At 37.7% G+C, this 24,824-nt stretch overlaps 1 protein-coding gene across 1 annotated transcript in view; it reads right to left on the bottom strand.

Moving 5' to 3' along the window:
- The window catches only part of HUWE1 (HECT, UBA and WWE domain containing 1, E3 ubiquitin protein ligase), a 194,809-nt gene that overhangs the window by 94,667 nt on the left and 75,318 nt on the right, over positions 1–24,824 (bottom strand). Inside the window, exons 20-32 of the mRNA XM_006898884.1 lie at positions 24,202–24,413; positions 21,437–21,494; positions 20,153–20,329; positions 17,552–17,797; positions 16,132–16,265; positions 15,639–15,733; positions 13,034–13,225; positions 9,003–9,219; positions 8,536–8,658; positions 7,228–7,465; positions 6,467–6,697; positions 3,892–4,014; positions 3,060–3,155 (exon numbers count right to left, since the gene is read on the bottom strand). Coding sequence (XP_006898946.1) covers positions 3,060–3,155; positions 3,892–4,014; positions 6,467–6,697; positions 7,228–7,465; positions 8,536–8,658; positions 9,003–9,219; positions 13,034–13,225; positions 15,639–15,733; positions 16,132–16,265; positions 17,552–17,797; positions 20,153–20,329; positions 21,437–21,494; positions 24,202–24,413 — 2,142 coding nt within the window. The remainder of the gene's footprint in view (positions 1–3,059; positions 3,156–3,891; positions 4,015–6,466; positions 6,698–7,227; positions 7,466–8,535; positions 8,659–9,002; positions 9,220–13,033; positions 13,226–15,638; positions 15,734–16,131; positions 16,266–17,551; positions 17,798–20,152; positions 20,330–21,436; positions 21,495–24,201; positions 24,414–24,824) is intronic.

The following is a 24,824-nucleotide window of genomic DNA, read 5'->3' as shown; positions in this document are numbered from 1 at the left end:
TTTTATTATTTTTGTGTGTGAGTGTACCGTCAAATCAGATCTGACTGGTACAGGAGGAGATTGTCCCTCCTTCCCCGGCAGAGCATCTGGTGGATTCAAACCGTGAGCCTCTGGGATTGTAATTGCAGCTCCTTGCCACTAGGCCACCAGAGCTCCCCTGAGGTAAAAGAATTTTTTAAAAATCATCACAACAAAGAGAGGGTCCAACCAACACAATTCCAGAAACAATAGAAAAGCATAAAAATGGAACTGTGAAGAACAAGATGGCTAACAGAAATTTTCAGCAGGAAAACAAGACAGGAAAGGAAACATGGAAGAGCCAGTGAGACAGAAGACAAGATCCTCAATGAGAACCATCTAGAGTGAAAAAAAAAAAATACAAACAAATAAAAACCAAACAGCAAAACAACCAGAGACAAGATAGAAGGAAAATAAAGAACATAAAGGAGTTAGAAAATTGTGGAAGAGATACTAGAAGAAAATGTTCCAGATATGAAAAACAATATACATCAACAAACTCCAAACAGATTATATCTTAAAGAAAAACATTAAGTTATATCATAATCAAATTGTCCAAAATCAAAGATAAGGATAGAATACTAAAATGTTACTAGGAAAAAAGTCACAAAGGAGAAACAATCAGATCAAGTTCTGAGTCCTCAGTTGAAACCATTGGAGAAAGAAGACAATAGAAGGACAAATAAGCGTTTCATAATATTTTCACAGTATGGCTTTTCTTAATATTCTGTTATATATTTTTTTAATTTCAGTGAGTTCTATTGTGACACTGACTCGTTCATTTCAAATTTGAGTTACTTGTTTTTCTCTTGTTAAGTTTTCCAATCGTTTGTCTGTTTTGTTGACCCTTTAAATGAATCAGCTCCTGGTTTTGTCAACAGTTTCATTTTTCTGTTTCCATTTATTTCTGCCCTTAGCTTTTGTAATTTCCTTTCTTCTAGAGATCATGGAGATAGTGTGTTGTTCTTTTTCTACTTGTTGGAAATGTTGGGATAAGTAGTTTTTACCTTTTCTTATTTTATATGTTTGCTTGCTGCTATGAACTGACCAAATAAAATACTTTTCCTAATAAGGTGAAAAGGTAGCTCACAGACTGGGAAAAAACAATATTTGGCAACAACAATATTTTAGATGAGGGATTCCTAACTAAAATTTACCGAATAGATTGACCGTACAAGAAAAAGGCCCAACCATAAAATGGGCAAAAGACATGAAGACTCTTCACCAAGAAGGATATTTGGATGGCCAACAAACACCTGAGGAAAAGTTCAAAATCACTAGTAAATTAAAACAACAATGTACTTCTATCTCATCTCAGCAGTAGTTATTATGTGCCAAAGAGTTGCCTGTGACTCATAGTGACCCTATGTACAATAGCCCTAAACCCTCCTCTATCTTGTGCCAATCTCACTGTCTCCGACACCTACTCCCACTACATGAGTCACTGAATCAATCCATCTCATAGAAGGTCTTCCTCTCCTGTGCTGTCTCTCCATCCTCCCAAGCATGATGTCTCTCTCCTTGCAATATAGTATGTCAGATGAAGCTTCAGAATCCTTGCCTCCAAGGAACAGCCTGGTTTAACCTTCTCTAGGATGAATCTGTTTGTTTTCTTAGCAGTTCATCTCAGCAGTAGTAGTTAAGTATAATAGGACGACAAACAATAAATTTGGTGAGGATGAAGAGAGACTTAGTTTCATGTACTGCTGATGGGATTGTAAAACTGTACAACCACTGTGGAAGGTAGGCTTCTATTTCCTCAAAAAGGTAACTGAAGTAAATGTTCACTGAAATTAATAATTTGAAAAAAACCCAAAAACACCCAGATCCCCCTGTTAAAAAAAAAAAAAATGAAAATGGTAAGTGAGCGAAATAAGTATGATGAGAAGGGGAAGGAAAAAACCCTGGAAAAATACACAAGGATAACAGAGGTTAATGAACACATGAGGGAATACGAAAGAACAGGAAAGATGCAATGAAAACTTAAAAAGATGAGGTCATAAAAGATGAACAGTATTAATTACATAAACACAATGTGCACGAATGATTATATAAAACAGTGTACATGAAAAAAACCTCATCAACAACCTGTGTTATCCAGATGACACAACCTTGCTTGCTGAAACAGAGGAGGAACTGAGACATCTTCTGCATAAGGTCAAGGACTGCAGCCTTAAATATGTATTGAAGCTCAACATTCAGAAAACAAAGATTTGAACCACTGGGTTGATTGGCAGCATCATGATAGATGGTGAAAAGAATGAGATTGTTAATAGCTTCAGTTTGCTTGGCTCCACAATCCACACTCTTGGTACCAGCAGCCAGGAAATCAGAAGATGAACTGCACTGGGGAAAGTCTGTTGCCAGGGACCTATCCAGAGTACTGAAGAGCAAAGATGTCATCCTAGAGACTAAGGTGTGCCTGATCCAGGCCATGGTCTTTGCAATTACTTGTTATGCATCAGATAGCTGGACAATGACTAAGGATGACAGAAGAACTGATGCCTTTGAATTGTGGTGCTAAAGAAGAGTATTGAATGCATGACTAGGGAGAACAAACATGTTTGTCCTCGAGAGGGTTAAGCCAGGCTGCTCCTTGGAGGCAAAAATTCTGAAGCTCAGTCTGACATACTTTGGACATGTTGCAAGGAGGGACATTAATCTTGGAAGGGTAAAGGGGACAGCATAAGAGAAGACAACTCTGGATGAGGTGGATTGATTTGGAGTAGGTAGGTCAGAGACAATGAGGTTGGTTCAAAACAGAGCTGTTGGACATAGGTTGCTATGAGTTGGAAGCCACTTGAGGGCACATTAACAACATGGGTGAAAAGAAAACAGTGATAAGGAAAAAGGGAAATGTTTCGTCTGCCTCAGTCAAAGCTTTAGGTCCACACGACGTGAGGCAGGGATGAATATACACACTCGTGTTTTTCTAGAGTTCAATGCCATCAATTATTTTGCAGTAATAGTAGAATGTTCAAAGAAATACTAATTAAACATTAATACATCATGCACTTTTGGATGCCCTGTTCCAGACTTACCTCAGGTGATTCTGCCCTTTGATCCATAGGTATATCCTGTCCCAGAGACATAGCAATTGCTCTCATCATCTGGTCTTCTTCTGACATGCTTAGATCCTACAAAATATAAAAACTCAGTGGGGCCATCTCAAACTCAGAAGGGAAAAAAAAAAGGACCATGAATGTTATTCTCTAAAAATAAAACCCAACCAAGGGGAGCTCAGGTGTCCTAGTGGCAAGAAGCTGTGCTGCAATCCCAAAGGCACGCACGCAGCTCAAGTCCACCAGATGCTCTGCTGGAGGAGTGTCAATCTCCTCCTGTGCCAGTCAGATCCGATTCAACGGTACACAAAACCAACCAACCAACCACAAACCCCATCAAACTTACTTACTTGTATACTCTAACAACAAAAAAAGAACAAAACAAAAATGACAATATAGACGAAGGAGGTCTCAATATTTTTACTAAAATGGGAGCTCCATCTTGGAGAAGAATGCTTGTTCTATAGACTTCCTGACAATGAATGCTAGGAGGTGCTATTCCTTAGAGAGTGAAATGATGTTGGGAAGGGTGGAGGGTCGGTGAAGGTGAGGAAGACCCTCAAGGTGGTTTTATACGGTGACGGCACAGGACAGGACTAGGTTCAGATCTTGTGTTCATAGGATCACTATGACTCTTATTTAACTTGATGGCACCTAACAATAACATGAGAGTTGCCACAACAAGTACTGAAATGTGGAAGTCTAGAAATGAGTTAAAGGGAAGTGATAGAACCCCAAGTAAAAAAGAAAGCACATCAAGAGTATCAATCAGCGTCCCAAGAAATTAAACTCGTACCCTAAGCCAACTCACCCGAACAACTCCTCCCATAATTGGAGGAGGATGGGTTAAAAGGTACTCTGTGGCCTGTTCCATGGTGCTAGTATTCAGCAGGGCTTCCATGGCATGTTCCCTTGTGAAGCCCATGTCCATGAGCTGCAAAGACATGCTAGATGTCACCACAACAAAAAGATCTAAATACACTGATTAAAGGAATAGTTTCCAGATAGAAAGAAGTATTTCTAACTTCTGATGAACTGAGAGCATTAACCAGTTACTTATGATTAACAATTATGACTATTCACAAAATGGGGAGTTCTGGTGGCCTTGTGTAAGAAGTTGTGCTGCAATTCTAAAGGCACGTGTTTCAAATCTGTCACCTGTTCCATGGGAGAAAAATGGGCAAACTCCTCCCATGAGATTAGCTGCCTCTGAAAACCCAGTGGCAGGCAGGTCAGCTATGGGTTGATTACAACTCCATGGTACACAACATTTGCAAAATGAGCCTTTTTATTCACGTTTTTATAGCATTCAGTGATAGAACTACAAACTAGGGGAAAGGAGTCAAAGTGATTTTCAATCTCTAACTAGAGCTCTGATGGCCTAGTCAGTAGGGAGTGGTGCTGCCAACCAAAGATGGATGGTTCGAATCCTAGAGCTGCTCTGAGGAAGAAAGGTAGGTAATCCCCTCTGATTTACTACCACTGAACACTTGCTGTTGAGTCAGTTCCAACCTGACAGCAATGAGTGAGAGTGAAATAAAGAAATAAAACAAAAGGGATTGTTGTCATGGTTGAGCCTCCAGTGGGGTTTCAAAGCACAAAATCCTCTTGGTCTAGGTATAGGTTTTGCATGAGCACAATTAAGTGTTCTGGAATTCTCATTCTTCTCAATGTTAGCCAAAATTTGTTATGATCTACACACTCAAAGGCCTCTGCACAGTCAAACCACAAATAGACATTCTTCTGGTGTTCTCTGCTTTCAGCCAGGATCCATCTTACATAAGCAATGATATCCCTGGTGGTACAGCCTCTTCTAAATTCAGCCTGAACTTCTGGCAGATCTGTCTATATACTGTTTTGTTGGTAGGTGCCAAAGAGTCAAGTACAACTCATAGCGACACTATGAACCTGTTCTATCCTATGCCACCATCATAATTTGACACTCAAGTACTGTTCTAGTAGGTTTTATTAAAATGACCTTTAGTGGTATTTTGATTGCAAATGATATTCCTGATAATACCCTCATTCTGTTGGATCACCATTCTGTTGGATCACCTTTCTTGCAAACGGGGATCTCTTCTGATATTCCCTGGATCTTATAAGTTGCCCATATCATCTCGAAGTATTGCAATTTGATACAATATTGATGACAGAGCTGCAAACTGAGGCTTGAATGTGTCAGTTCTTTCAGTTTGTGAAATGCTGAGCAAGTTCTTCCCTTTTCATTCTCCAATTCTAGGTTTCAGCACATTCTATTATAGTAGTTCGCTTTGTTTTTCTGAGTTGCCTTTTGAAATCTTCTGTTCAGTTATTTCCGCATTTCTTACCTTTGTTTTGGCTTCTTGATGCTCTAGTGCAATTTTCAGGGTCTATTCTGATTATCTGTTTTGGTTTTTTGTTTCTCCTGTCTTTGTAGTGATCTTATGCTCTCTTCATGGATGATATCCTTTCATGGATGATATCCTTGGTGTCATCATATAACTCATTTGGTCTTCGATCACCAGTGCTTAATGCATCAACCTATTATTTGTAAATTCAGACAGAACAGATTCAAGAACCTATTTTTGGTTCTTATGACCTTGTTTCTTTCTTCAGCTTAATTTGAACTTGTACATGAGTAATTTATGGTCTTTTCCACTGTCAGCAGCTGACCTGGCTTTGACTGCTGATAATGATATTCTCCATCCATTTCTTCCACTGATGTAGTCAATCTGATTCCTATGTAGTCCATCTGGTGAGGTCCATGTGTAAATGCTCCATTTGTGTATTTTTAAAAAGGCATTTGTGATGAATAAACTGACAATACAAAATTATTTTATCCCATTTCTGGTCTAATTTCTGTCACCACATCTGTACTTCACGAATTCTTTTTCTTCTTTATTGTTTTCAATTTTTGTATAACAATCACCAATTACCATTAACACATCGATTGCATTGTATGTTTGGTCAATTTCAGTCTTCAAAATGATAAAAATCCTCAATTTCCTCCTCTTTGGCTTTAGCTGTTGGTGCACGTATTTGAATAATAATGGTATTAATAGGTTGTCCTAGTCTGTGACAGCTTACTCAGGTATAAGCTCAACCCTTTGACCTTAGCCAGGCTTTGCTCAAAGCTCGTGGGCTTAAGAATAAGCAAGAGGAGGCAGCCCAAGAAACCTGCCTATGCCATCTTACTATATTTTGCTAAGCCTTTCAAATTTTCTACATTCACCTACTTGTTAAATTTAAAGGACAAAATTCAAAACATCACATTTAGATATATCTGACTGGCAAATAGTCTGGAGACTAATGTACCAGGCACTCAGCAGCATGTTAACCTGGAAAGCTCACAAGTATCACTTCAGTGGGTATAGTTCCGAATCTTCAGTTTGAGTCCAACACCATACCTGTTGCAGCTGTTGCTGGTTGACTTGAGGTTCCCGACGGGAACCACCTTCTTCTTGCCCTACATCCTCTTCTCCTCGATTCCCTTCCTTTTCTTTGCTCAATCTCTCTCGAATCACAGGTTCTCCTCGGAGAATGTGGCACAAGATAGCCAGCATGGATTCAGCCATCCGTCCACCATAGACCTTTAGGGGTTTCCGGTTCCACAGGTTCTTGATGCAAGTGAAGGCTGCCTGTAAGTTATTTGAAAGCTGTGTGAAGATTTTTTTCTCAATTTAAAGCCCCAGAAAGAATATATCAAAGGCCCATAGGACGATCCTTCCACAAAGAATGTTAGTGCAAACAACAAAAAAAGTGCAACTTCCCACGTGAGAATGGCACAGTAGGTTACATTTTGGGCATTAACTTTAAGGACAGCAGTTAAAATCCACCAACTGCAGCATGGTAGAAAGAGAAGCTATTCTCTTCCTGTTAAAATTACAGCTTTAGAAACCCAATGGAGGGTCACCACAAGTAGGAACAGACTCAATGAGAGTGGGTATGGTGATGAGGTAAAAATGAAGAGGCTCTACGGAATCACAGAGAAAGGACATGTAATTCAATCTGGAAGTACCAAGTCAAAGTTTATAGTTAAAATATTTTCACAAAGGAATTACCAAATGGTTTCTATTCCCTTCTATAAAATTATTTAGAAGAAAAAACAGTGGAGAAAATATAGTTAACATGAGAAATATCTTTTGGTTCTAGAATGCTAAATACTTACTTTCTGAGTTACCACAAGGAAACGGAGGGCACTGAATTGGGGGAAGTTCTGGACACCTCCAGGCAATTTGGCAGGCAGTGAATGTGGAGATTCAAGCACCGTAGTGGGATTCACCATCTTCTCCACTAGCATAAGCCAAGCATCCAAGAATTCTCCTGTACCATCTGGTAAGTCTGAATGTTCCAATCCCTCAGAAACAGGAACTTTGCCCCCCATGGACAGAGCCCAATTGAAAGTTCTAAATTAATAAGATATGGAGAGAGAATATTACTACTTCAGATGGGAAATAAAGTCTTTCTTTTTAAAATTTTTACTTCTAATCTTCCCAAAATGTATTATCTTTACTTTTAAAGACTTTTTTCCCTAAACCAACGAAAGTTGACTATAAAAATTATCATATTCACCTCGGGGGGAGCCACTTAGCCCTCGGGTTGTGCCATCCGACCCCTGGATAGAAAAAACTGCGTAGGGTATATAGAGAATTTTATCTAGATACTTTCCTCCACCTTCTCCCTCAGTACACCCATAAGTAACACCTCCAAAGTCCTTCTATTTGTAAATCACAACTTTGTTCTCTTTAGGTTTGCTCCCTTTCCTATAGGTAACCTTAACACTGAGTTTTACTTCAGACCTGACCCTGAACCCAGTTCCAGAGACAAAAAAAAAACAACTGTCAGCTAAAGGAGGATGGAGCCTCAGGGTTCAGTCAGCCATCTCCACTGGACCCACCTTAGAAAACACTCTGCAGTACAGAGGGCAGTAATATCAGGAGAACAACTTCTAACAGAACAAGTAGGCAAGCAGCTTTAACCCAGGACCACCAGTAAGGTGATAAAGTGTGCTCCCTTTCCCCCTTCACATCAACGCCCCAGTTCAGCATGAATAAGTAAGAGAGTCTGTGCCCCATTCCCAAATGAGAAATGCACAAATGAATAAGACAGTTTGTTTAATCACCACTGGACTAGGCTTACCATTGCCCTGTATCGTCTGGTCTCCACTGGATCTTTTTCATTGCCTTCACCTACTCCCCACCTCCCCACGAAATTGTGCATCCCTGTAATTTCATCCCTGCCCATCCTCACCCTTGTGTTCCCAATCCTCACCTCCTTGTATCCTCATATATGTTTTTCAAAATAAATAAAAACATTTATCATATTCAGAGAACAGTAAGTAGAACCCCTCCCTCAAAGAAAGCTGGAGACAAATACAGCTAGTTCCCAAGTATTATTTGATTTTTGAAGACTGCTAAAGCAGAAATAAAAGACCAATTCAAATAAGGGCTTCTTTACAAAGCAGCTGGATCCTTACTCAAAAAGAGCATTGTGACCGCCAGAGCAGAGAAATTTCTGCAGCATTAGGTGGTAAGGATACTTCCGCTCATCAAACAGCATAGGTGATGTGAAACCAACAGAACAGATGAAGAATGTCAACCTGAAAGAAAGAAGTAAAAAATGTAACCTACACTGAAAGAGACACAGAAGTAATGACTAATCCATGTAGAAACAGATTCCGTTTTCTCTTAAACCTATTAAAGGATATAAGATTATTAATAGGCAATATGACTGAAAATGCTTTTAAAATCTGTTTCAGGCTAGTAATTCAGTGTTTTAAATGTTACTGGGTTAAAAATGTAGAGTAAACAAAGAGCTATCAAATCTTCCAAATATTATTTTCCATTAAGTAAAAAACAGTTATAATAATTAGTTTTAAATATTAATAATTAGTTTCTTTTTATGGGAACTTTCTACGACCTGAATCTTAAGCAGCTTTCTTACCTAAACCTAGGTGTGGGTGTATATGGTGGTGGCTGCCAAGATAAGCCTTTTGTGAGGAGTTTAGTGAGAGCTGAGGCTGTTGATCGAGCAGCAGGTGTTGGTGCTGTGGTGGTGCTTGCAGCATGATGACTCCTCCTCTGGCGGACAGGGGACCCCACACAAAGTTTAACAAGGAGTCCAAATAGTTCAGCAAGTGCTCGGCCTAGTCTGGAAGAAGCTGGAATAAAAAGTAATAAGGCTACTTAGAATTCACAAATGGCTTTATGACAAAAGATACAGAAATATTATTTTTTTTAAAAAGGGCTGGTTTCCCCCCCCATATACTATCAAGGAATCATTTCTATTTACTGATACATATGATAACTAAATAAAAAATACCTGATCCACAAGGAATAAACGCCTATTTTAAAAAGAGAAGTATGTATTTCATATTTAACAAATGTTAAATATTCAAAATGGGTGACCCTGGAGGACATTATGCTGAGTGAAATATCTCAGTCACAAAGGGACAAATACTGCATGGTCCCACTGTTGTAGAATGGGTCTGACATTAGGGTTGGGGTAAAACTGAGGAAAAAAACTGGATAAATTATGTATATTGTATTGAAATAAAAGAGGGAAAGAACAGATTAAAAGTGATATATGATTGAGTATTATGGTTAGCACAGGAATCCAGAATTAAGGTTGCATAGAGAAGTATACTCGGGGTGGGGAGGAAGGGATGTGGGAATTGTATACTAATGAAGGAGTATTTTTTTTTTTTTTTTTCTCTTTGGTGGGGGGAGCGAGCTGGTGGGGAGGGGTGGGCAGGGAGAAAAGTGCAGCAATGAATGAATGAATGGAAATCCAAAACCTCTGTCAATGTCTATTAAAATAAAAAAAAAAGCTAATAAAAAAAAGGTAAAAAATTAAAAAAAAATAAAAAAAGGGGGGGGACTTGTTTTCCTCCCATATACTATTAAGGAATCATTTATATTTACTGATACATATGATAACTCAATAAAGAATACCTGATCCACAAGGAAAAAAATGCCTATTTTAAAGAGAAGTATGTATTTAATATTTAACAAATGTTAAAGGAAAGATTAGCATTCACTTACATTGTGAGAATTGCCATTTTGTCAGAAGAGACTCATAGCTGACGCTACCCATTGAGTTTTGGAGGCTTTAACTCACACAGGAAGAGATTGTCCATCTTTTTCCCTTACAGCAATGAGTGGATTCAAATCATCAGCTGTTTCCTTTGGGTCAGCAGCACAATTCTCTACTGATTACACCTCAGAACTCCTTTACATTGTTAAAGGAGGTACGAATTAAATCTTCCCTTTTAATCTAGTAAGGAAGCTCTGGTGGCATAGTCCATAAGAAGTTAGGACATCAATGTAAAGGTTCTAGGATGCTTTTCAGTATAGTATATGGTTGAACAAAAATAGTATTAACTACAGAGATGTACAAAGAAAAGAAAATGGGCTGAAACATTGCTTTGGGTGTTTTTTGCTTTTGTTTTAACACTTTCTGTCTTTTCTTATTTCCACAGTATTTCTTGAAATGTAATAAAAAACTAATAATGCAGCCATTGTGCCTTACACATTATTTTATAATAATGTGGAGATAACAAAAGCTAATTCTGAATCAAAGTACATCTCCTAAGCATAAATATATGTACATATGAATGTCAGTATATCAATGAAAACAGCAAAGAATGAATGAAAGCAGCACAAAGAACAGATTTTCTCTGATTAACTATGACACAGGCAGAGTTTTGAAAGCATTGTTTGAATTTAAAAACAAAAGAGAACAAAACACAAACATTGAAACTTCAGGTATGCTCTCTGCCTTTTCTTCGATAGAACAGGTGGTATAGAAAGCTGACAGTGCATTCCCCAAAATAAAAGTGCTTTAAAAAGGGGTTTCTTTGTTATGATAATTAAGTAGTATCAAACACCTTTTCAGGATTCCCTCCTCCCTTATCCCCTTGCCCCTCCACATTTTGCTTGTCTTGCTCCAAGGTTCTAACTGCAATCTACATACTGTCTGTTCATCCATTCATTTTAAGCTGATCTTCCATTCCTCTAATCCACTAGTGGTCACAGTCTGCGCAATCCATTTTTTTCTCTCCCATCTCTGCCCACACACCTCCTATTTATATATATATCATTAGCATATATATCTCCCCCCAATCTGTGGGATTTCTTTTCATCCTATTGGAGAAGTTTTCTGACACAAGGATTTAATTTTTAGAAGGTTCCATTCCTCTAACCCTACCCCTATTTTATCCCTCCTAGCCTGGCATGTTGTACTATAGAACAGGGTTCAGATCTTTTGTTCATAAGGTTGCTACAAGTCGTGCTTGGCAGCAACAAACAGCGACAAAAAAGCCAGACATGTTTGCTATGTGAAGGCTGATTCATGCCATAGACTAATAAATTTGTTCCTTTTTTTTTGGGTTTGTTTGTTCTGATGATCTTGATAGCTTTTAGTTTTAGGGCTTTATAGTCCTAGGTCTCTGGATCCACCCTCCATTGGTTTTTGTGTATGGGTTTGTTTTTTTTTAAATTAATTTTAGTAAGAATTTACAGAGATTTTGGATTTCCATTCATTCATTGCCGCACTTTTCTCCCTGCCCACCCCTCCCCACCAGTTCGCTGCCCTCTCCGAAAAGAAAAAATTCCTTCATTGGTATACAATTCCCCTATCCCTTCCTCCCCACCCCCACCCGAGTACACGTCTCTATGCAACCTTAATTCTGGATTCCTGTGCTAACCATAATAATCATATAGTGCCTCTAACCTGTTCTTTCCCTCTTCTGTTTCAATCCAGTATACATAATTTATCCAGTTTTATTCTCAGTCTAACCCCAACCCTGATGTCAGACCCATTTTACAACAGTGGCACCATGCAGTATGGTTTTGAAATGTGGACTGTTTCCAAATTAAAATCCAGCATACTTAAACAAATTACAATAGAATGAGATATTTACCAAGACTTAATAAAGGAAAATGCCAAAACCTATTTTATGCTTGTTTCTGGGCTGGCCCTCAGATTCTCAGGTTATGTCTTCACTTTCCTTTCATCCTCTCATTCATTTCTACAGAGTTGATATTGACTCACAGTAGAAATCACACAGGAAGAAATGGCCCATCCTGCTCCTGGGAAATAGCTAGTAGTTTAGAACTGTGAGACAGCTGCTGCCTTTGGGTTAGCAGTACAACGTTCTATGGATTACACCACCAGAGCTCCCCTTCCTTACAGAAAGTCACACAGTGGAAAATACAGCAAAAATAACATATCCCCTATTCAATGGCCAAAGTGACTTCTAACACAGATAATGTCAATTGTCAACTGAAAAGGGCTTAGGGCCTAGGAGAAAAATTAAGAGAAACATCTGTTTAAGAAACACAAAAAAGCAAGAGGACAGAGTGTAGCAGCCAGGCATGCAACAGTAAATCAGGAAAATTTAACATTATAAAAGTTAAAGGAAGATTAATTTTAGAAAAGTGGTGGATGACCTATCTAGTTGTTGTGTGCTATCAAATTGCAACAGACTCCAGTAGGTTTATAGAGGCAGTAAATTGCACAAAAGACTGCCCATCTTTCTCCAGCAGAGCAGCTGGTAGAGTCAAACCATGTGCCTTTGAAGTTACATCTCAAGTTCTTAATTCTAGGTCATCAGTTCTCCTATCTAGCTATAGAAAGAACTACTATCAATAAGCTTAATGAGGAAAGGTTTGTGAGACATTTCGTTGGAATGACAGGAGAAGAAAGCTGTAGAGGCTGGAGAATGAGTAGCAGAGAAAGAACCAAAAATAAGACATAGCTTTCTGAAGAAACGTTTTTACCTCTGTAGCTACAGAAGCTCAGAGAGAGCTTATCTCATAAACCTCTTAACAATACACATGCAAATAAGTTAAAGTAGTTGAAAATGTCCTCAAAGGATGCTAATATATCCTCACAAAATCAATTTCAGTTTTGAGGACTAGTTAAGACTCTGAAAGTAAAAAAAAAGACAGAGAGAAAGAAATGACGTTCACCTGACAACAGAGGCTTGATCTGTTTAATTCTGGCAGCCATGGCTGGTGTGATTTTAGATTTGGCCTTAGAGTCTGAAGCAGTAGGTTCATCTGTCTCCATGGGGGCCAATGTATCACCATCTAACCCAATGCCTTCCAATAAGCCCTGGGTAGAAGCATCCATATTTCCAGCTGGTCCATCTTGTTCCCCATCTGTACATAAATTAAAGGAGTAGTAAGACCATGTAGAACTAGGACTTAATCTGTTTCCTCATTCTTAGCAGTTCAAGAAAAGGTAACTATGGTACTTTTTACACTATTTCTATGACTTTTCAAATCTAGGAGAAAATAAAAACCGAACTATATTAATTTCATAATGTCCTCGAATTACTATCATTGAATTTTTTCTTAGCATTTAAGATTTTTGTATACAAATATGAGATTTATCTTTTTTAAAAAAATTTAAATTTTATTTTATTTTGTGTGTGTACCGTCAAATCGGGTTTGACTGGTACAGGAGGAAATTGCCCCTCCTTCTCCAGCAGAGCATCTGGTGGATTTGAACTTTGTGCCTCTGGGATTGGAGATTTATCTTTTAAAGGCAGCTCTGGGGGTAAAGTCCATAGACAGGTGAGCTAGGAACTCAAAACTCTTTTGGTTTGAATCCACCACCCAACCCAAAAAAAAGTTGGACAATCTCTTTGTGTGTGATTAAAAGTTTTGGAAACTTGGCTGAAGCTTCAGCTATCAGTTGATTCCAACTCAACAACAATGAGGAAAAGTTTTGTGCGTGGACTGTTCTGTTAAATCTTAGGATCAGCATCATAAAAATAGAATTTCTTTTAAAAATGTTCTAGATAAATTATACAGAAACTAAGTTCTAAAATGAATTTTGTAATGTGACTTTTTAACTTTGGCTATATGGACAAATAGCTTGAGCCTTTCTTCCATTCCCTAGTTTTGAACACGAACAGGTTTTGTTACTTTTGTCTGATTGACATGTCCTACGTTTACAGTTTGAAATTTTAAAACATACATGTATTTACTGGTATATGCTTTAGTATTTTTTGTCTGCCCCTGTGAACTTCTATTTTATGTACTAATGGGGCCAGGTTAATATACTTATGCAAAGGAAGTCATTAGAACACACAAATGAAGGTCAGCTGACTGGAGTACTAAAACCAGACCAGTCATTTCATGGTCCCAGTGGAAGGGCCACTGACAAACTGACTTACTGACAAACTGCTTAACCTCAGAGATTGTAGGACACAAAGAAGTAGCAATAAAGACAAAAGCAACGACGAGAGAGGAGGGGAACAATCTACTAAATTGCTGTTAACACTGAAGATCATGAGAGGCCTAAAAGTTGCATTGCAGCAGAGCCAGAGGCACCTGAAAAGCTTATGGTGAAAAAAGGAACATAGAAATATATTTCAGACGTTAAATGTGACCACTGCACTGGATTATCAAATCCAGCAGAGTAGAATGTGCATGCAAGATGAGGGTCAGTATTTGTAAAACAGTTGGAAAATGGAGACATATTCACTTCCTCCTCATAGCAAACAAACTTGGGAACTGATCTTAATTAACTACCCTGAAGTTAGGAAGGTTCTGTCACTATTATTACTCTTTCACTGAGTCATCATGTATGAAAGAAATTGCTGAGAAAAAAAAAAAAGGTATCTGGACAGTTGTACAGGAAAACTGGTAAACTGAGTTTCATTTTGGTCGGCCGTTTATTAGTAATCTCTGCATATAATTTTAAACAAATCGGGTACAGGGGAAAAAGACACCACTTTTGACAATCATCTATGTGCTGCAATTTAAAACTTTTCAGCGTTGTTAGTATAATGGTAATGTCTGATTGCATACAGGTTTGTGGTCCCAGAGGTTATCATGGAGTTCAGAAATCACAATGGGAGAATAAAATGTAGTGCAAGTTCTTTGTTATGTATCAAGATCCGATCTTCCTCTCAAAAGCCCTCTCAGTCAATGCCATTTTTGCACTGACTCTGAGGGCCACAGGTAAGGGGGCCACGGAGTGTACCCAGAGCTACCTATCCACTAAGGCCATCTCAGGCAGGGACTGTGCAGTTGTTGCCAGAGCTTTCAAGGAGGATATCTCTCCAAGCCTGCTGTTCCATTAGTCTGGGTATTCCACATCTCACATGGATACTCCAAGGAGTAGGAGCAGAGATGGACGAGATTTAAAGTACATGGGAAGTAGGGAAGGCAGACATGAAGCAAGGGAGGGAAGGGAGTTGGTGGCCGTGGGCCAGGAGGGAGGGTGCAGCTGGATGGTGAGTACGTGCAGGCAAGCATAGCATTTGGGGCTTGGGTCTGTGTGAGAAATCACCCAAAACCGGTGGCAGCAAATTATAAACATTTTTTCCAAATCTCTCAACATGACTGTAGTAGTAATAGTCCTAGACCTGCTTTGAGACTCTCACATGTGCCTTTCTCCTATATATAATATGAAGTTTGCACGAGGTTCAAATTATAGCGTCCTATTTCACAAAATAGTGTGAAGATGTTTTCATAGAAGTAATAACCAAAGAATTTTAAAACAAGTAAGCATGATAAAGGCATAGGGACAAAACTTAAGATCTTAAATATCTTAAGTTACCGGATCTTTTGCCGCCTTGGGTTGTACTTGCTTTCTCATCCTTTGGAACTAGTTTCTGCATGTCTGCCTGGCCAAATTCACACCCAGATGGAAGGCTGTTACAAGAGAAGCAGTGAGTCAAGAAATATTGATATCTTATTACTTATTTGCTCGATTAAAACGAAAACCCCTCTAGCAGATAATGGTTAACCTGAATGGTTAATCTGCAATGGATCAAACACCTGAAGGAGCACCTATCAAGATTTTCCCAGTTCAGTTCTCTACATGTGGCTAAACATAGTTTTGAACACCTACTATGCTGATACAGCATAAGATATTAGCTCAAAGATGTACAAGATGCTGCAATTTTGTAAGCAAGGCTCCATGAAATTGGGAAGGACAAGGAAGCCTTTTGCAACACCCTGTCATCCTAACCAAAATAATTCTGCAGGATCACTATGACTAGGTTATATGCAAAAAAAGAGGAAATAAAATGAGATGACCATTCTCTTACCTGTTTGGGGTACACAGAGAGAGGAGAACAGTGCTTTCCCACACTAAGGAACAGTATAACTGGCTCAATTTGCTCAAAACATTGAGACCCAGCTGCGAGCCCCACTGGTTTACTGAGATGGAACGAATTTCACTCTGTAACACAAGAGGAAAGAAATTCACCTTTGAAGTATTCTTTAAACAATAATGTTCAAATCAACTTTCACTTGTCTTCACAAACTTCACAGGGGATTCTATTTTTCCTTCATTTTGATTTTGACAAACTTGTGTACTTCATTAAACTGTATACATTTAAACTCAAAAGTCCCAAGGTACTCTCTTAAAATTTTTATAATCTGTCGTGAACATTCCCTTTCATTTCCAACTGTTTTTGAGTCGAGGGAAGAATCACAAGCAAATACTTATTTCAATGAAGAAATAATTTAGAATAAGTATTAACTGCTTTCTAATTTTCTTTGGAGAGGGACATCATGCTTGGGAGGGTTGAAGGACAGCACAGGAGGGGAAGACCCTCTATGAGGTGGATTGATTCAGTGACTGGGGTAATTGGGATGGGTGTGTTGGAGGCAGTGCGATTGGCACAGGATAGAGCAGGGTGTAGGGCTGTTGTACACAGGGTTGCTATGAGTCGCAAGCAACTTGATGGCACATAACAACAACAGCAGCAGCAATTTCCTTTGAATTGGGTCAATTATTATTTCCTTTTAATATATTTGCTTTGATAAGTATTTAATCTTTGAAAGATTTGATCATTTTAATGAACTGACCATATTAATGTTATAAATATTAAACCCAAGTTTGTTGTGAAACTTAGTTTCTAAATAACTGATAATAGTACTTTTGATTTGATTTGATACAAAGGTTGGCAGAGAATACACTAAGCATTAAAAAGGGCTGCTGATTATTATACTATTAATTTTTAGAATTGATGATTTTAGGAATAAAGGTGGCGAAATTACAAAAACCACATACACCTTCTTTCTGGAACCATAAGGGAAATACACCAGGAGAGCATCCACAGGGTTTGAAATCTAAACATTTCTCAATGTTTTAAGTGATTAATGATTCAAATGTTCTATGTTCACATTTCCTTCTTGTCTTTCCATTAACAGATTCATATACACTTGAGTAAGGATCACAAGTTACTAGGCTGAGATAAACACCCAAATGAAATGTGACCAATAAAAAAAGTGGCCTATATACATGCTGTAGATCAATTAAAGACCTATTAATTAGAGTATGTTCAAAAAGGTTGATTTCACATAAATTATAAGGATCACCTTATAATTGAAAAACTAAAATGAAAGTTCTGATATAAAATTAGGAAGCATAAACCTATTACATCGCTCACAAAAGGTAAAATATTCTTTATTTATTTCAAATGCTGTAAACCGTTATGTTCACCCTAAGATTATTCTTACCTGTCCAACTCTGCAAGTGTGAACAAACATCATGATGTAGGCATGGGCAGCAGTGAGCGCATGCAGCAGGGGTGTAGCCTGAGCTGAGAGGGTAGCATCTGCAACATTGCCAGCACAAGCCAGCTCTCTCAACAATACTGAACCGCCAGGGGATTCAATTGGGCGATGTAAAGGTTCCAAGGAAGAGAGGATAGAGTCCAACTGAAGGAGACCCTCCTGAAGAACTTTGGGTTCATGTGACAGTGTCTGAAACAAAAATAATAACTAAAGCATTAATGAACAATGTCACGTCTTTAACAGTTACAATATAAATGGAAGACAAGTCTCATGAATTTTACACTTGACCATGGTCTTTTATCTAATAATTGGTAGAACTGAAATACGAACCAAAGTATGAAGTAACTGAGTTGCTTTCTAGAATAACTGTTGTACCATTAAGTTGGAACCATCTCATAGCTCACCCTCCAGTAGGTTTTCTGAGGCAGTAAATTGAACAGGAAGAGTGTGCCCAGCTTTCTCCTCTAGAGCAGCTGGTGGATTTGAACCATTTGCCCATGGGTTGGCAGTGCATTTCCTTACCACTAAGCAACCAGAGCTCCCTGAATAATATTACTTCCTCCAAGTGAGAAGCTTTCAAATTTGATGACCCAATTATACTTAAAATCACATAATGGCCAAACTGTAATGGTGTTCCAGCAAACAATCTAAAGAAAATTTATTTGGGTTTCAAGGAGGGCAGGTAGACAATATGTTAAAAAAAGAAAATAATAATCAACAAACTCACCTCCATCTCAAAGCTCAAGTTACTGCCGTCCAGTCAATTCTGGCTCACAGTAACCTGCTATGGGATTTCCAAGGCTATACATCTTAATGGGGAAGACGGCACCTTTCTTCCCATGAAGCACATAATGGATTTGAAACACTATGATGGATATGAACCACTAGAGAGGCATCAGCCTTTTGGTTAGCAGTTCAACATGCTACAAAAATGCCAACAGAGCTCCTCAATGTAAAAAAAGTTCCTTTTATTTTATCAACTTGGAACCTCAACAAGAAAATTTGTTAATTCCAAATTTTGCTCAACAGACAAAAATTTAGAAAATTCTAATGCTGCAAGTTCTCTTACAAGTTTTACAATATTTCTCTTCCTAAAACTGGAATCAAGTTACCAGGAATCAAGAGTCATCTAAGCTGTTTGTTTCCTGTGGGACAACAGAAGGATCATCTAGGTCTATAAATAAATTATCCCAATTTAAAACTAGGTATTGTCAAGTTGATTCTAAAGAGAATGCTCCAATAGAATATTCAAAATAATTAATATTTATGTAAGCAAGTTGCCACATCATTCTCCTGAACGCTGGTAGGTCTGAATTGCCCATCTTTTTGTTAACAGCTGAAAATTTTATCAATATGCCATCAGGATATATTAACCACACACATATACACTTTCAAGTCTGGAAAGAAAAAAAAATCTAATTATAAAGCATTATCACTTTCTGTTCAAAGACAGGAGAAATTATATTTCCTCTAATTTTAAATAAATCTATCTATCCTTACATATTGTCCAGGTCTTTTGTTGACAGGGTCACCATGAGTCATCTACAACTTGACAGCACTTAACACCACCACCACCACCATAGGGAGAGCTCTGTGGGCCTGGTGGATAGAAAGTTATGCTACCAAGTCAAAGGAGAGTAATATTAATCTGTGGCCCTCAGGTCTGGTTTTAACTGTTTTTGGTCAAACATTCTTGAAAGTGGTATAGCACTGGTCTGTCCATTTGCTGTACAGAGGTAACTCATGGTTGCTGTGATGCTAAACAATGTGATACTGATGCCTCAAATGCGATAATGGTTACCCATGGTGGACAGTGTTTGGTGGAGCTTTGAAGCAGGAGTGGCATCTACCTCTGAAATAGCTGCCCTCCGGAAACAATGAAAGTTATACAACTGTTCAGGCTTTTTGTTCAATAGGGTCGCTATAAATCATCTACAACACAACAGCAATAAACAATACTTTTTCCATAGCATCTTAAAGGTAAAATAAAGATGGGTGCATTTATTGTAAATAGTAAAAAAAAGCAAATTAAACATTAAATGTAGATAATTATGGATCTTTCTAAATCTATACACAATAGGTTTTCTCATTTTCAGTAGAACTTACTTATTCCTACACAGAACAGTTTATGAGTTTCCTCGTTGGCAGGATTTGATTAACAAATGAACTATAGGCCAATTATTTACACGACTTTTAAGCTTGAAAAGGAAGAAAAAAAAAGTATCTGGGTAAATATACCAGATTATGTTTGGGATTTTTTTTAAAAAAAAATTTTTATACTAGTTTATTTACAAAATTAGAATACATTGTTTTAAAACACACCAGATTATGTTTGAAAGTACTCATAACAAAGCATGCTATAGCTTCAAAACCCGATCAGTGATAAATGATTCTCTACAGTAAACTCAAATGATGTTAGAACTACATAGTAAACAAAGGAACATCCCAGCAATAATGTGGCATATATTAGTCAGAAAATTCTTAGTAAAACAAAAATAATGGACACTACAGTAGAAATACATAAAGATATTAGATACTTCTTACCAATATGGATTTGCAGACACCTGCAACAGCTTGGCAGGCAGCAGATGTGGGAAAGTCAATGGGCAGATTGGGAAGACCCAAAATGGTAACTAAAGGCAAGAGTCCTTTTTGACTAACAAATTCCTGGCAGTGATCATCTGTTGTATTGTTACTCAAAATAGATTCCACGAATTTCATCTAAGTAATGAAAATAGGGAAAAAAATTAAGAACCTGACAAATGGATCTAAGAGGCCAGCTAAGAGAGAGGAGTAGTAAGTAGTTGTAAAATCCTTTTTTACTAAAAAATCAAGAACTTAGGTAAAAATGACCTAAAGATATCTAGAAAACAAAGAACATTTACATCTGCTTGCCAATCTATTTTTAAGTTGAGAGAGTAAGATCTTTTTTTTTTTTTTTTGCAATATCCATAAATGCAATTTATTACACAGATCTGGGAGACAGCGAATCACCTCCAAGACTGCCTCCCCGTCTGAGAGTGGTCATGGGCTTTTACAGGATGGTGAAACATCAACTTACTTATCAATAAACTTGTTAGAAGAGAGAGTAAGATTTAATGACTTACCCAGGGGTATACTATATGAATCAATGGCAAAAATCAGGAATAATTTCGTTTTTTAATCCAGTGCTCCTTGCATCATAATATATTGCCTCTCTACCAGAGGCAAAAGTCACAGATGCGTTCTTCAAAATGTACTTATAATGAAAATGACCTCTAAAAGAGTGATTAAGAATGAACAAAGCATTTTGTAAAGGTAAAATGTGGGTGAAAACCATCTTTGTAAATCTTGGAAATGGTATCTACATTAAAACAAATACTGTGGAGGGCTTCTATTTACAAGTAAATGATTTCTGAGAAAAGGAAATCATTTACATTTTCCTAGTGAGATAATAATAAAGAAAGTTAAACAAAAGTCACATTAAATTTTTCTGTAAATTAATGGGAAAACATGCTGGATACATTTACAGATTATAAATAATTGTTATTAAGTATTAGAATGACAATTAAATCTCACTCTCTACCTATATATACTCTACTGGTGAATACAGAAAAGAATAAACTGGGAATATTTTTAAAAGGACAACAGTAAAACAAGGAAACTAGCACCTCATCTTGGCAAAGCAGTATCACAAAAATAAATAAAAAAGAATTTAAAAAAACAGCACTTTAAGGGTACCAGTACAAATAAGTATAAATACCCTTTTACTCTATTTCTTTGTTAATCACATATGTATTCCAAAAAAAGCATAAACCATTACTCAGCTTGTCCTCAGATTAATCTTACCACATTAAGGATGTAATCCATGAGGGGAATAGGAATACGTTCTTCTGTACCAACAACCCTGTTATGAAAGAAAAAAAGTGAGTTACACAGCAACTCACTGCATTGATGGGGAAAAAAAAGGAAGGAGCAATGGAACACAGCATGGAATTCTATGTCTTTTATAAAATGATGTAGCATTTGTTTACTTAAGTTACATGGCCTTAGGCAAGCTACTGCTGGATTAAAGAAAGATTCAACAACCTATACATGTGTAAATCAAGAGGACATTATGTTGCATAAAATAACTCAATACAAAATGACATTGTATAAAACCACTGTTACAAGAATGGGATGACTAGGTAGAAGAGCAGAAAAAGAACAGATAGATAATAAACACTATTGAAATAGGTGGAGGGAAGGCCGATCTGCAAGGAATGGACTGAGACATTATATGTGTTGAAATTAACGAACTGGAACAGAACATGTATAATTGATGTAACGAGAGGAGAGGGGAAAAAAACCACTAAGGAAAAATTTAGAGATAAACACAGTTGTCACAGAGGGCGGGCTAAGAACCAGAGATTAATAAATTGGGGGGGGGGTAGAGTAGAGGGAAAAAGAGGGTAGATGATAAGCACTTCCTGAAGATTAAAAAAAACCTGTAACTTTCAATATGGACTGCAACTCACCATGAAGGAAACAAAATTTCTCACCACTAAGGCCAATCAGCAATATTGTCAAAGGTCCTCTAGAACAGGCTAAGGAACAAAGTTATCAAACTAAAAGAGCATCCGATATAAATCTTAGTATTTTCCACTACTTCATATGCATTTTAAAGTTGTACAATGGATAAGGAAGATCAAAGAAGAACTGATGCCTTTGAATCATCATGCTGTGAAAAGTATTCAATATACAATGGAATCCAAAAGAACAAAAACCCTGTGCTGGAAGAAGTGAAAACTAGGGAGCTCCCAGGAGAATGAACTTAGGAAAGTGAAACTTCATCTTATATACATTTTATGTTATTAGGAAGGGCCAGTTCTTGGAAAAAGAAATCACACAGGAAAAGATAAAGAAACTGCAAAAGAGATGATGATCATGAATTTTATGAATTCACAGTGTGACTAAAACAACAGGCTTGAGAATGGGAGAAAATATGAGGATGAACATGGTTCTGATCAACTGTTCACAGGGTAGGTATGAATCATAGTAGACTCGATGGTACCTAACAGTAACAACCTAGCATATAAATTTAATCTTCCGAATCCTTAATCTAATGTGTGTGAATTATTCCATTAAAACTCAATTTAATAGCTGATCAATGTATAGGTATACAAAATGATAGTGATACACTGTTCAAGAAATAAGTGTCCTTGTCCTTGAGATGCTGACTAGTGACAAAAGACCATTATAATATATGAGTTATTTTAACAAAATATTTCAGAAGAACAGAAAGGATCAACTTTACACTTGGACAAAAAAGGATTAATTTTAAGAATAAAATATGGTATGGCACTGTGGGAATCTAATACATACAAAGAGGGATTCAGTGGTCTCCCAGTAAAGGTATAGAGGGTGAAGCACTACAGAAGCTTTGTTTGCATTTCAATTTACTATCATGCTTGGAAGGGTAGAGAGTGCAAGGAAGATCCAAGATAAGATGGATTGACTCAGTGGCTGGAGAAATGGGATTAGGTCTGTCAGAGATGATACTGGCTCAGGACAGGGCAGGTTTCAGAGCTAGTGCATATAGGGTTGCTATGAGTCGCAGGCAACTCAATGTCATAACAACACAATGATACTTTAAAATATGGATTTGTTAGAGAGGTTCAAGCTCAGAAGTCACACAGAGATGGACTTATAAACAACGTACTTATAAAGGGAGCTCTGGTAGCCTAGTGGCAAGAAGCTGCACTGCAATCCCAGAGGTACACGGTTTGAATCCACCAAATGCTCTGCTAAAGGAGGAGGGGCAATCTCCTCCTGTACCAGTCAGATCCGATTTGACGGTACACACACACACACACACACACACACACACACTAAAATAAAATTTTTTAAAAAGTACTTATAAAAAAAGCAAACCAAATCAACCAACCATCCAAAGAAAATATTATATAATTAATTCTCAGTTTTGGCCAAGAAAAAAAAAAGTCTGGCAAATGAAGCATTAAGCCTGACTCCTCTGGAAATAAAATCTTGCCTTCCTTTAAGGTATTCAGAAAAAAAAGAACATCCATCATACTCTTAATCTTAAGTCACCCTTTAGTTAGTAACAGTCCAAATTAATTCATATCCAAGCCTATAATGACCAGGACTTGCTTAGAACTGTTATGTACATAGAAGAATGTCTAAAAAACATTAAATAATGAATGCCCAGAGCTTTACTACCTTTTACTAGCCATCAGGATTTAAATGTCCTACTCTCTCTCTCACTCTGATGAACAATTAATGTAAACTGCTTTGGGGTCAGAAGTGACCCAGCTAATTCTCTAGTAGGTGTTCAGAGGATATAAATCACATGGGGAAACACTGTCAGTCTGTGAAGCATCTGGTGGCATTGAGTCTTGAGCTTAGGTTGGCAGTGAGATTCCCTACCCACTAGGGCACCAGAGCTCCCTAAATATAGGGGAATTCACAGAAGGTCAAAAAAAGACCAAACCGTAATATAAAGGAATGTAACATCCTAAATTTTACAGTGAAAATGAAAATAGAATCAGCGAGAAAATGGCATGTGCAAAATTATAAGACTAAACCCCCCCCCCCTTTTTTTTAAAAGCACTTACTGCTGACTAGGTTCAGTTTCATTCTGCTGAGAAGAATTAAAGCTCTGCATAGCTTGAACTTCCTCTTCCTCCTCATCTTCACTAGAGGCTTCTTCTGCAGCATGATTAGACCTTGGGGGAGGAGCAGTGGCAGTGCCATCTGCCTTCTGGATTGATGGTTTCTGACAGATGTATTTAGGATCTCTTCCAAGACTACAGATTTCTTCAAGTAACTAAAGTCATAGAAAAAAAGACTATTAGCAACAAAAGAATGTGAATAATAAAGATTTTTTGAGCATTTTCTCTTTGTTGTACATTTGACCAAACATGTTATTTACATGGTAATACCAGAACTAATACATTTGTTGCAATAAATGGTAGGTTGTTTTTTTAATGTGCGATCGACTCACCTGCGACTCATAGCGACCCTATGTACAAGAGCTCTAAACACCGGTCTATCCTGTGCCAACCTCGCTGTCTCAAACACACTCATTCCCACCACTCCACTTACAGAATCGATCCATCTCATCTTCCTCTCCTGCACCACCCCTCCACTCTCCCAAACACAATGTCCCTCTCCAAGGACCAGTCCCTCCTTGCAACATGCCCAAAATATGTCAGACAAAGCTTCAGAATCCTTGACT

Source organism: Elephantulus edwardii, unplaced genomic scaffold, assembly GCF_000299155.1.
Source record: "Elephantulus edwardii isolate Elephantulus edwardi_28Jun2011 unplaced genomic scaffold, EleEdw1.0 scaffold00239, whole genome shotgun sequence".
Taxonomy (NCBI): Eukaryota; Metazoa; Chordata; class Mammalia; order Macroscelidea; family Macroscelididae; genus Elephantulus; species Elephantulus edwardii.
This window is presented reverse-complemented; position numbering and strand designations above follow the sequence as displayed.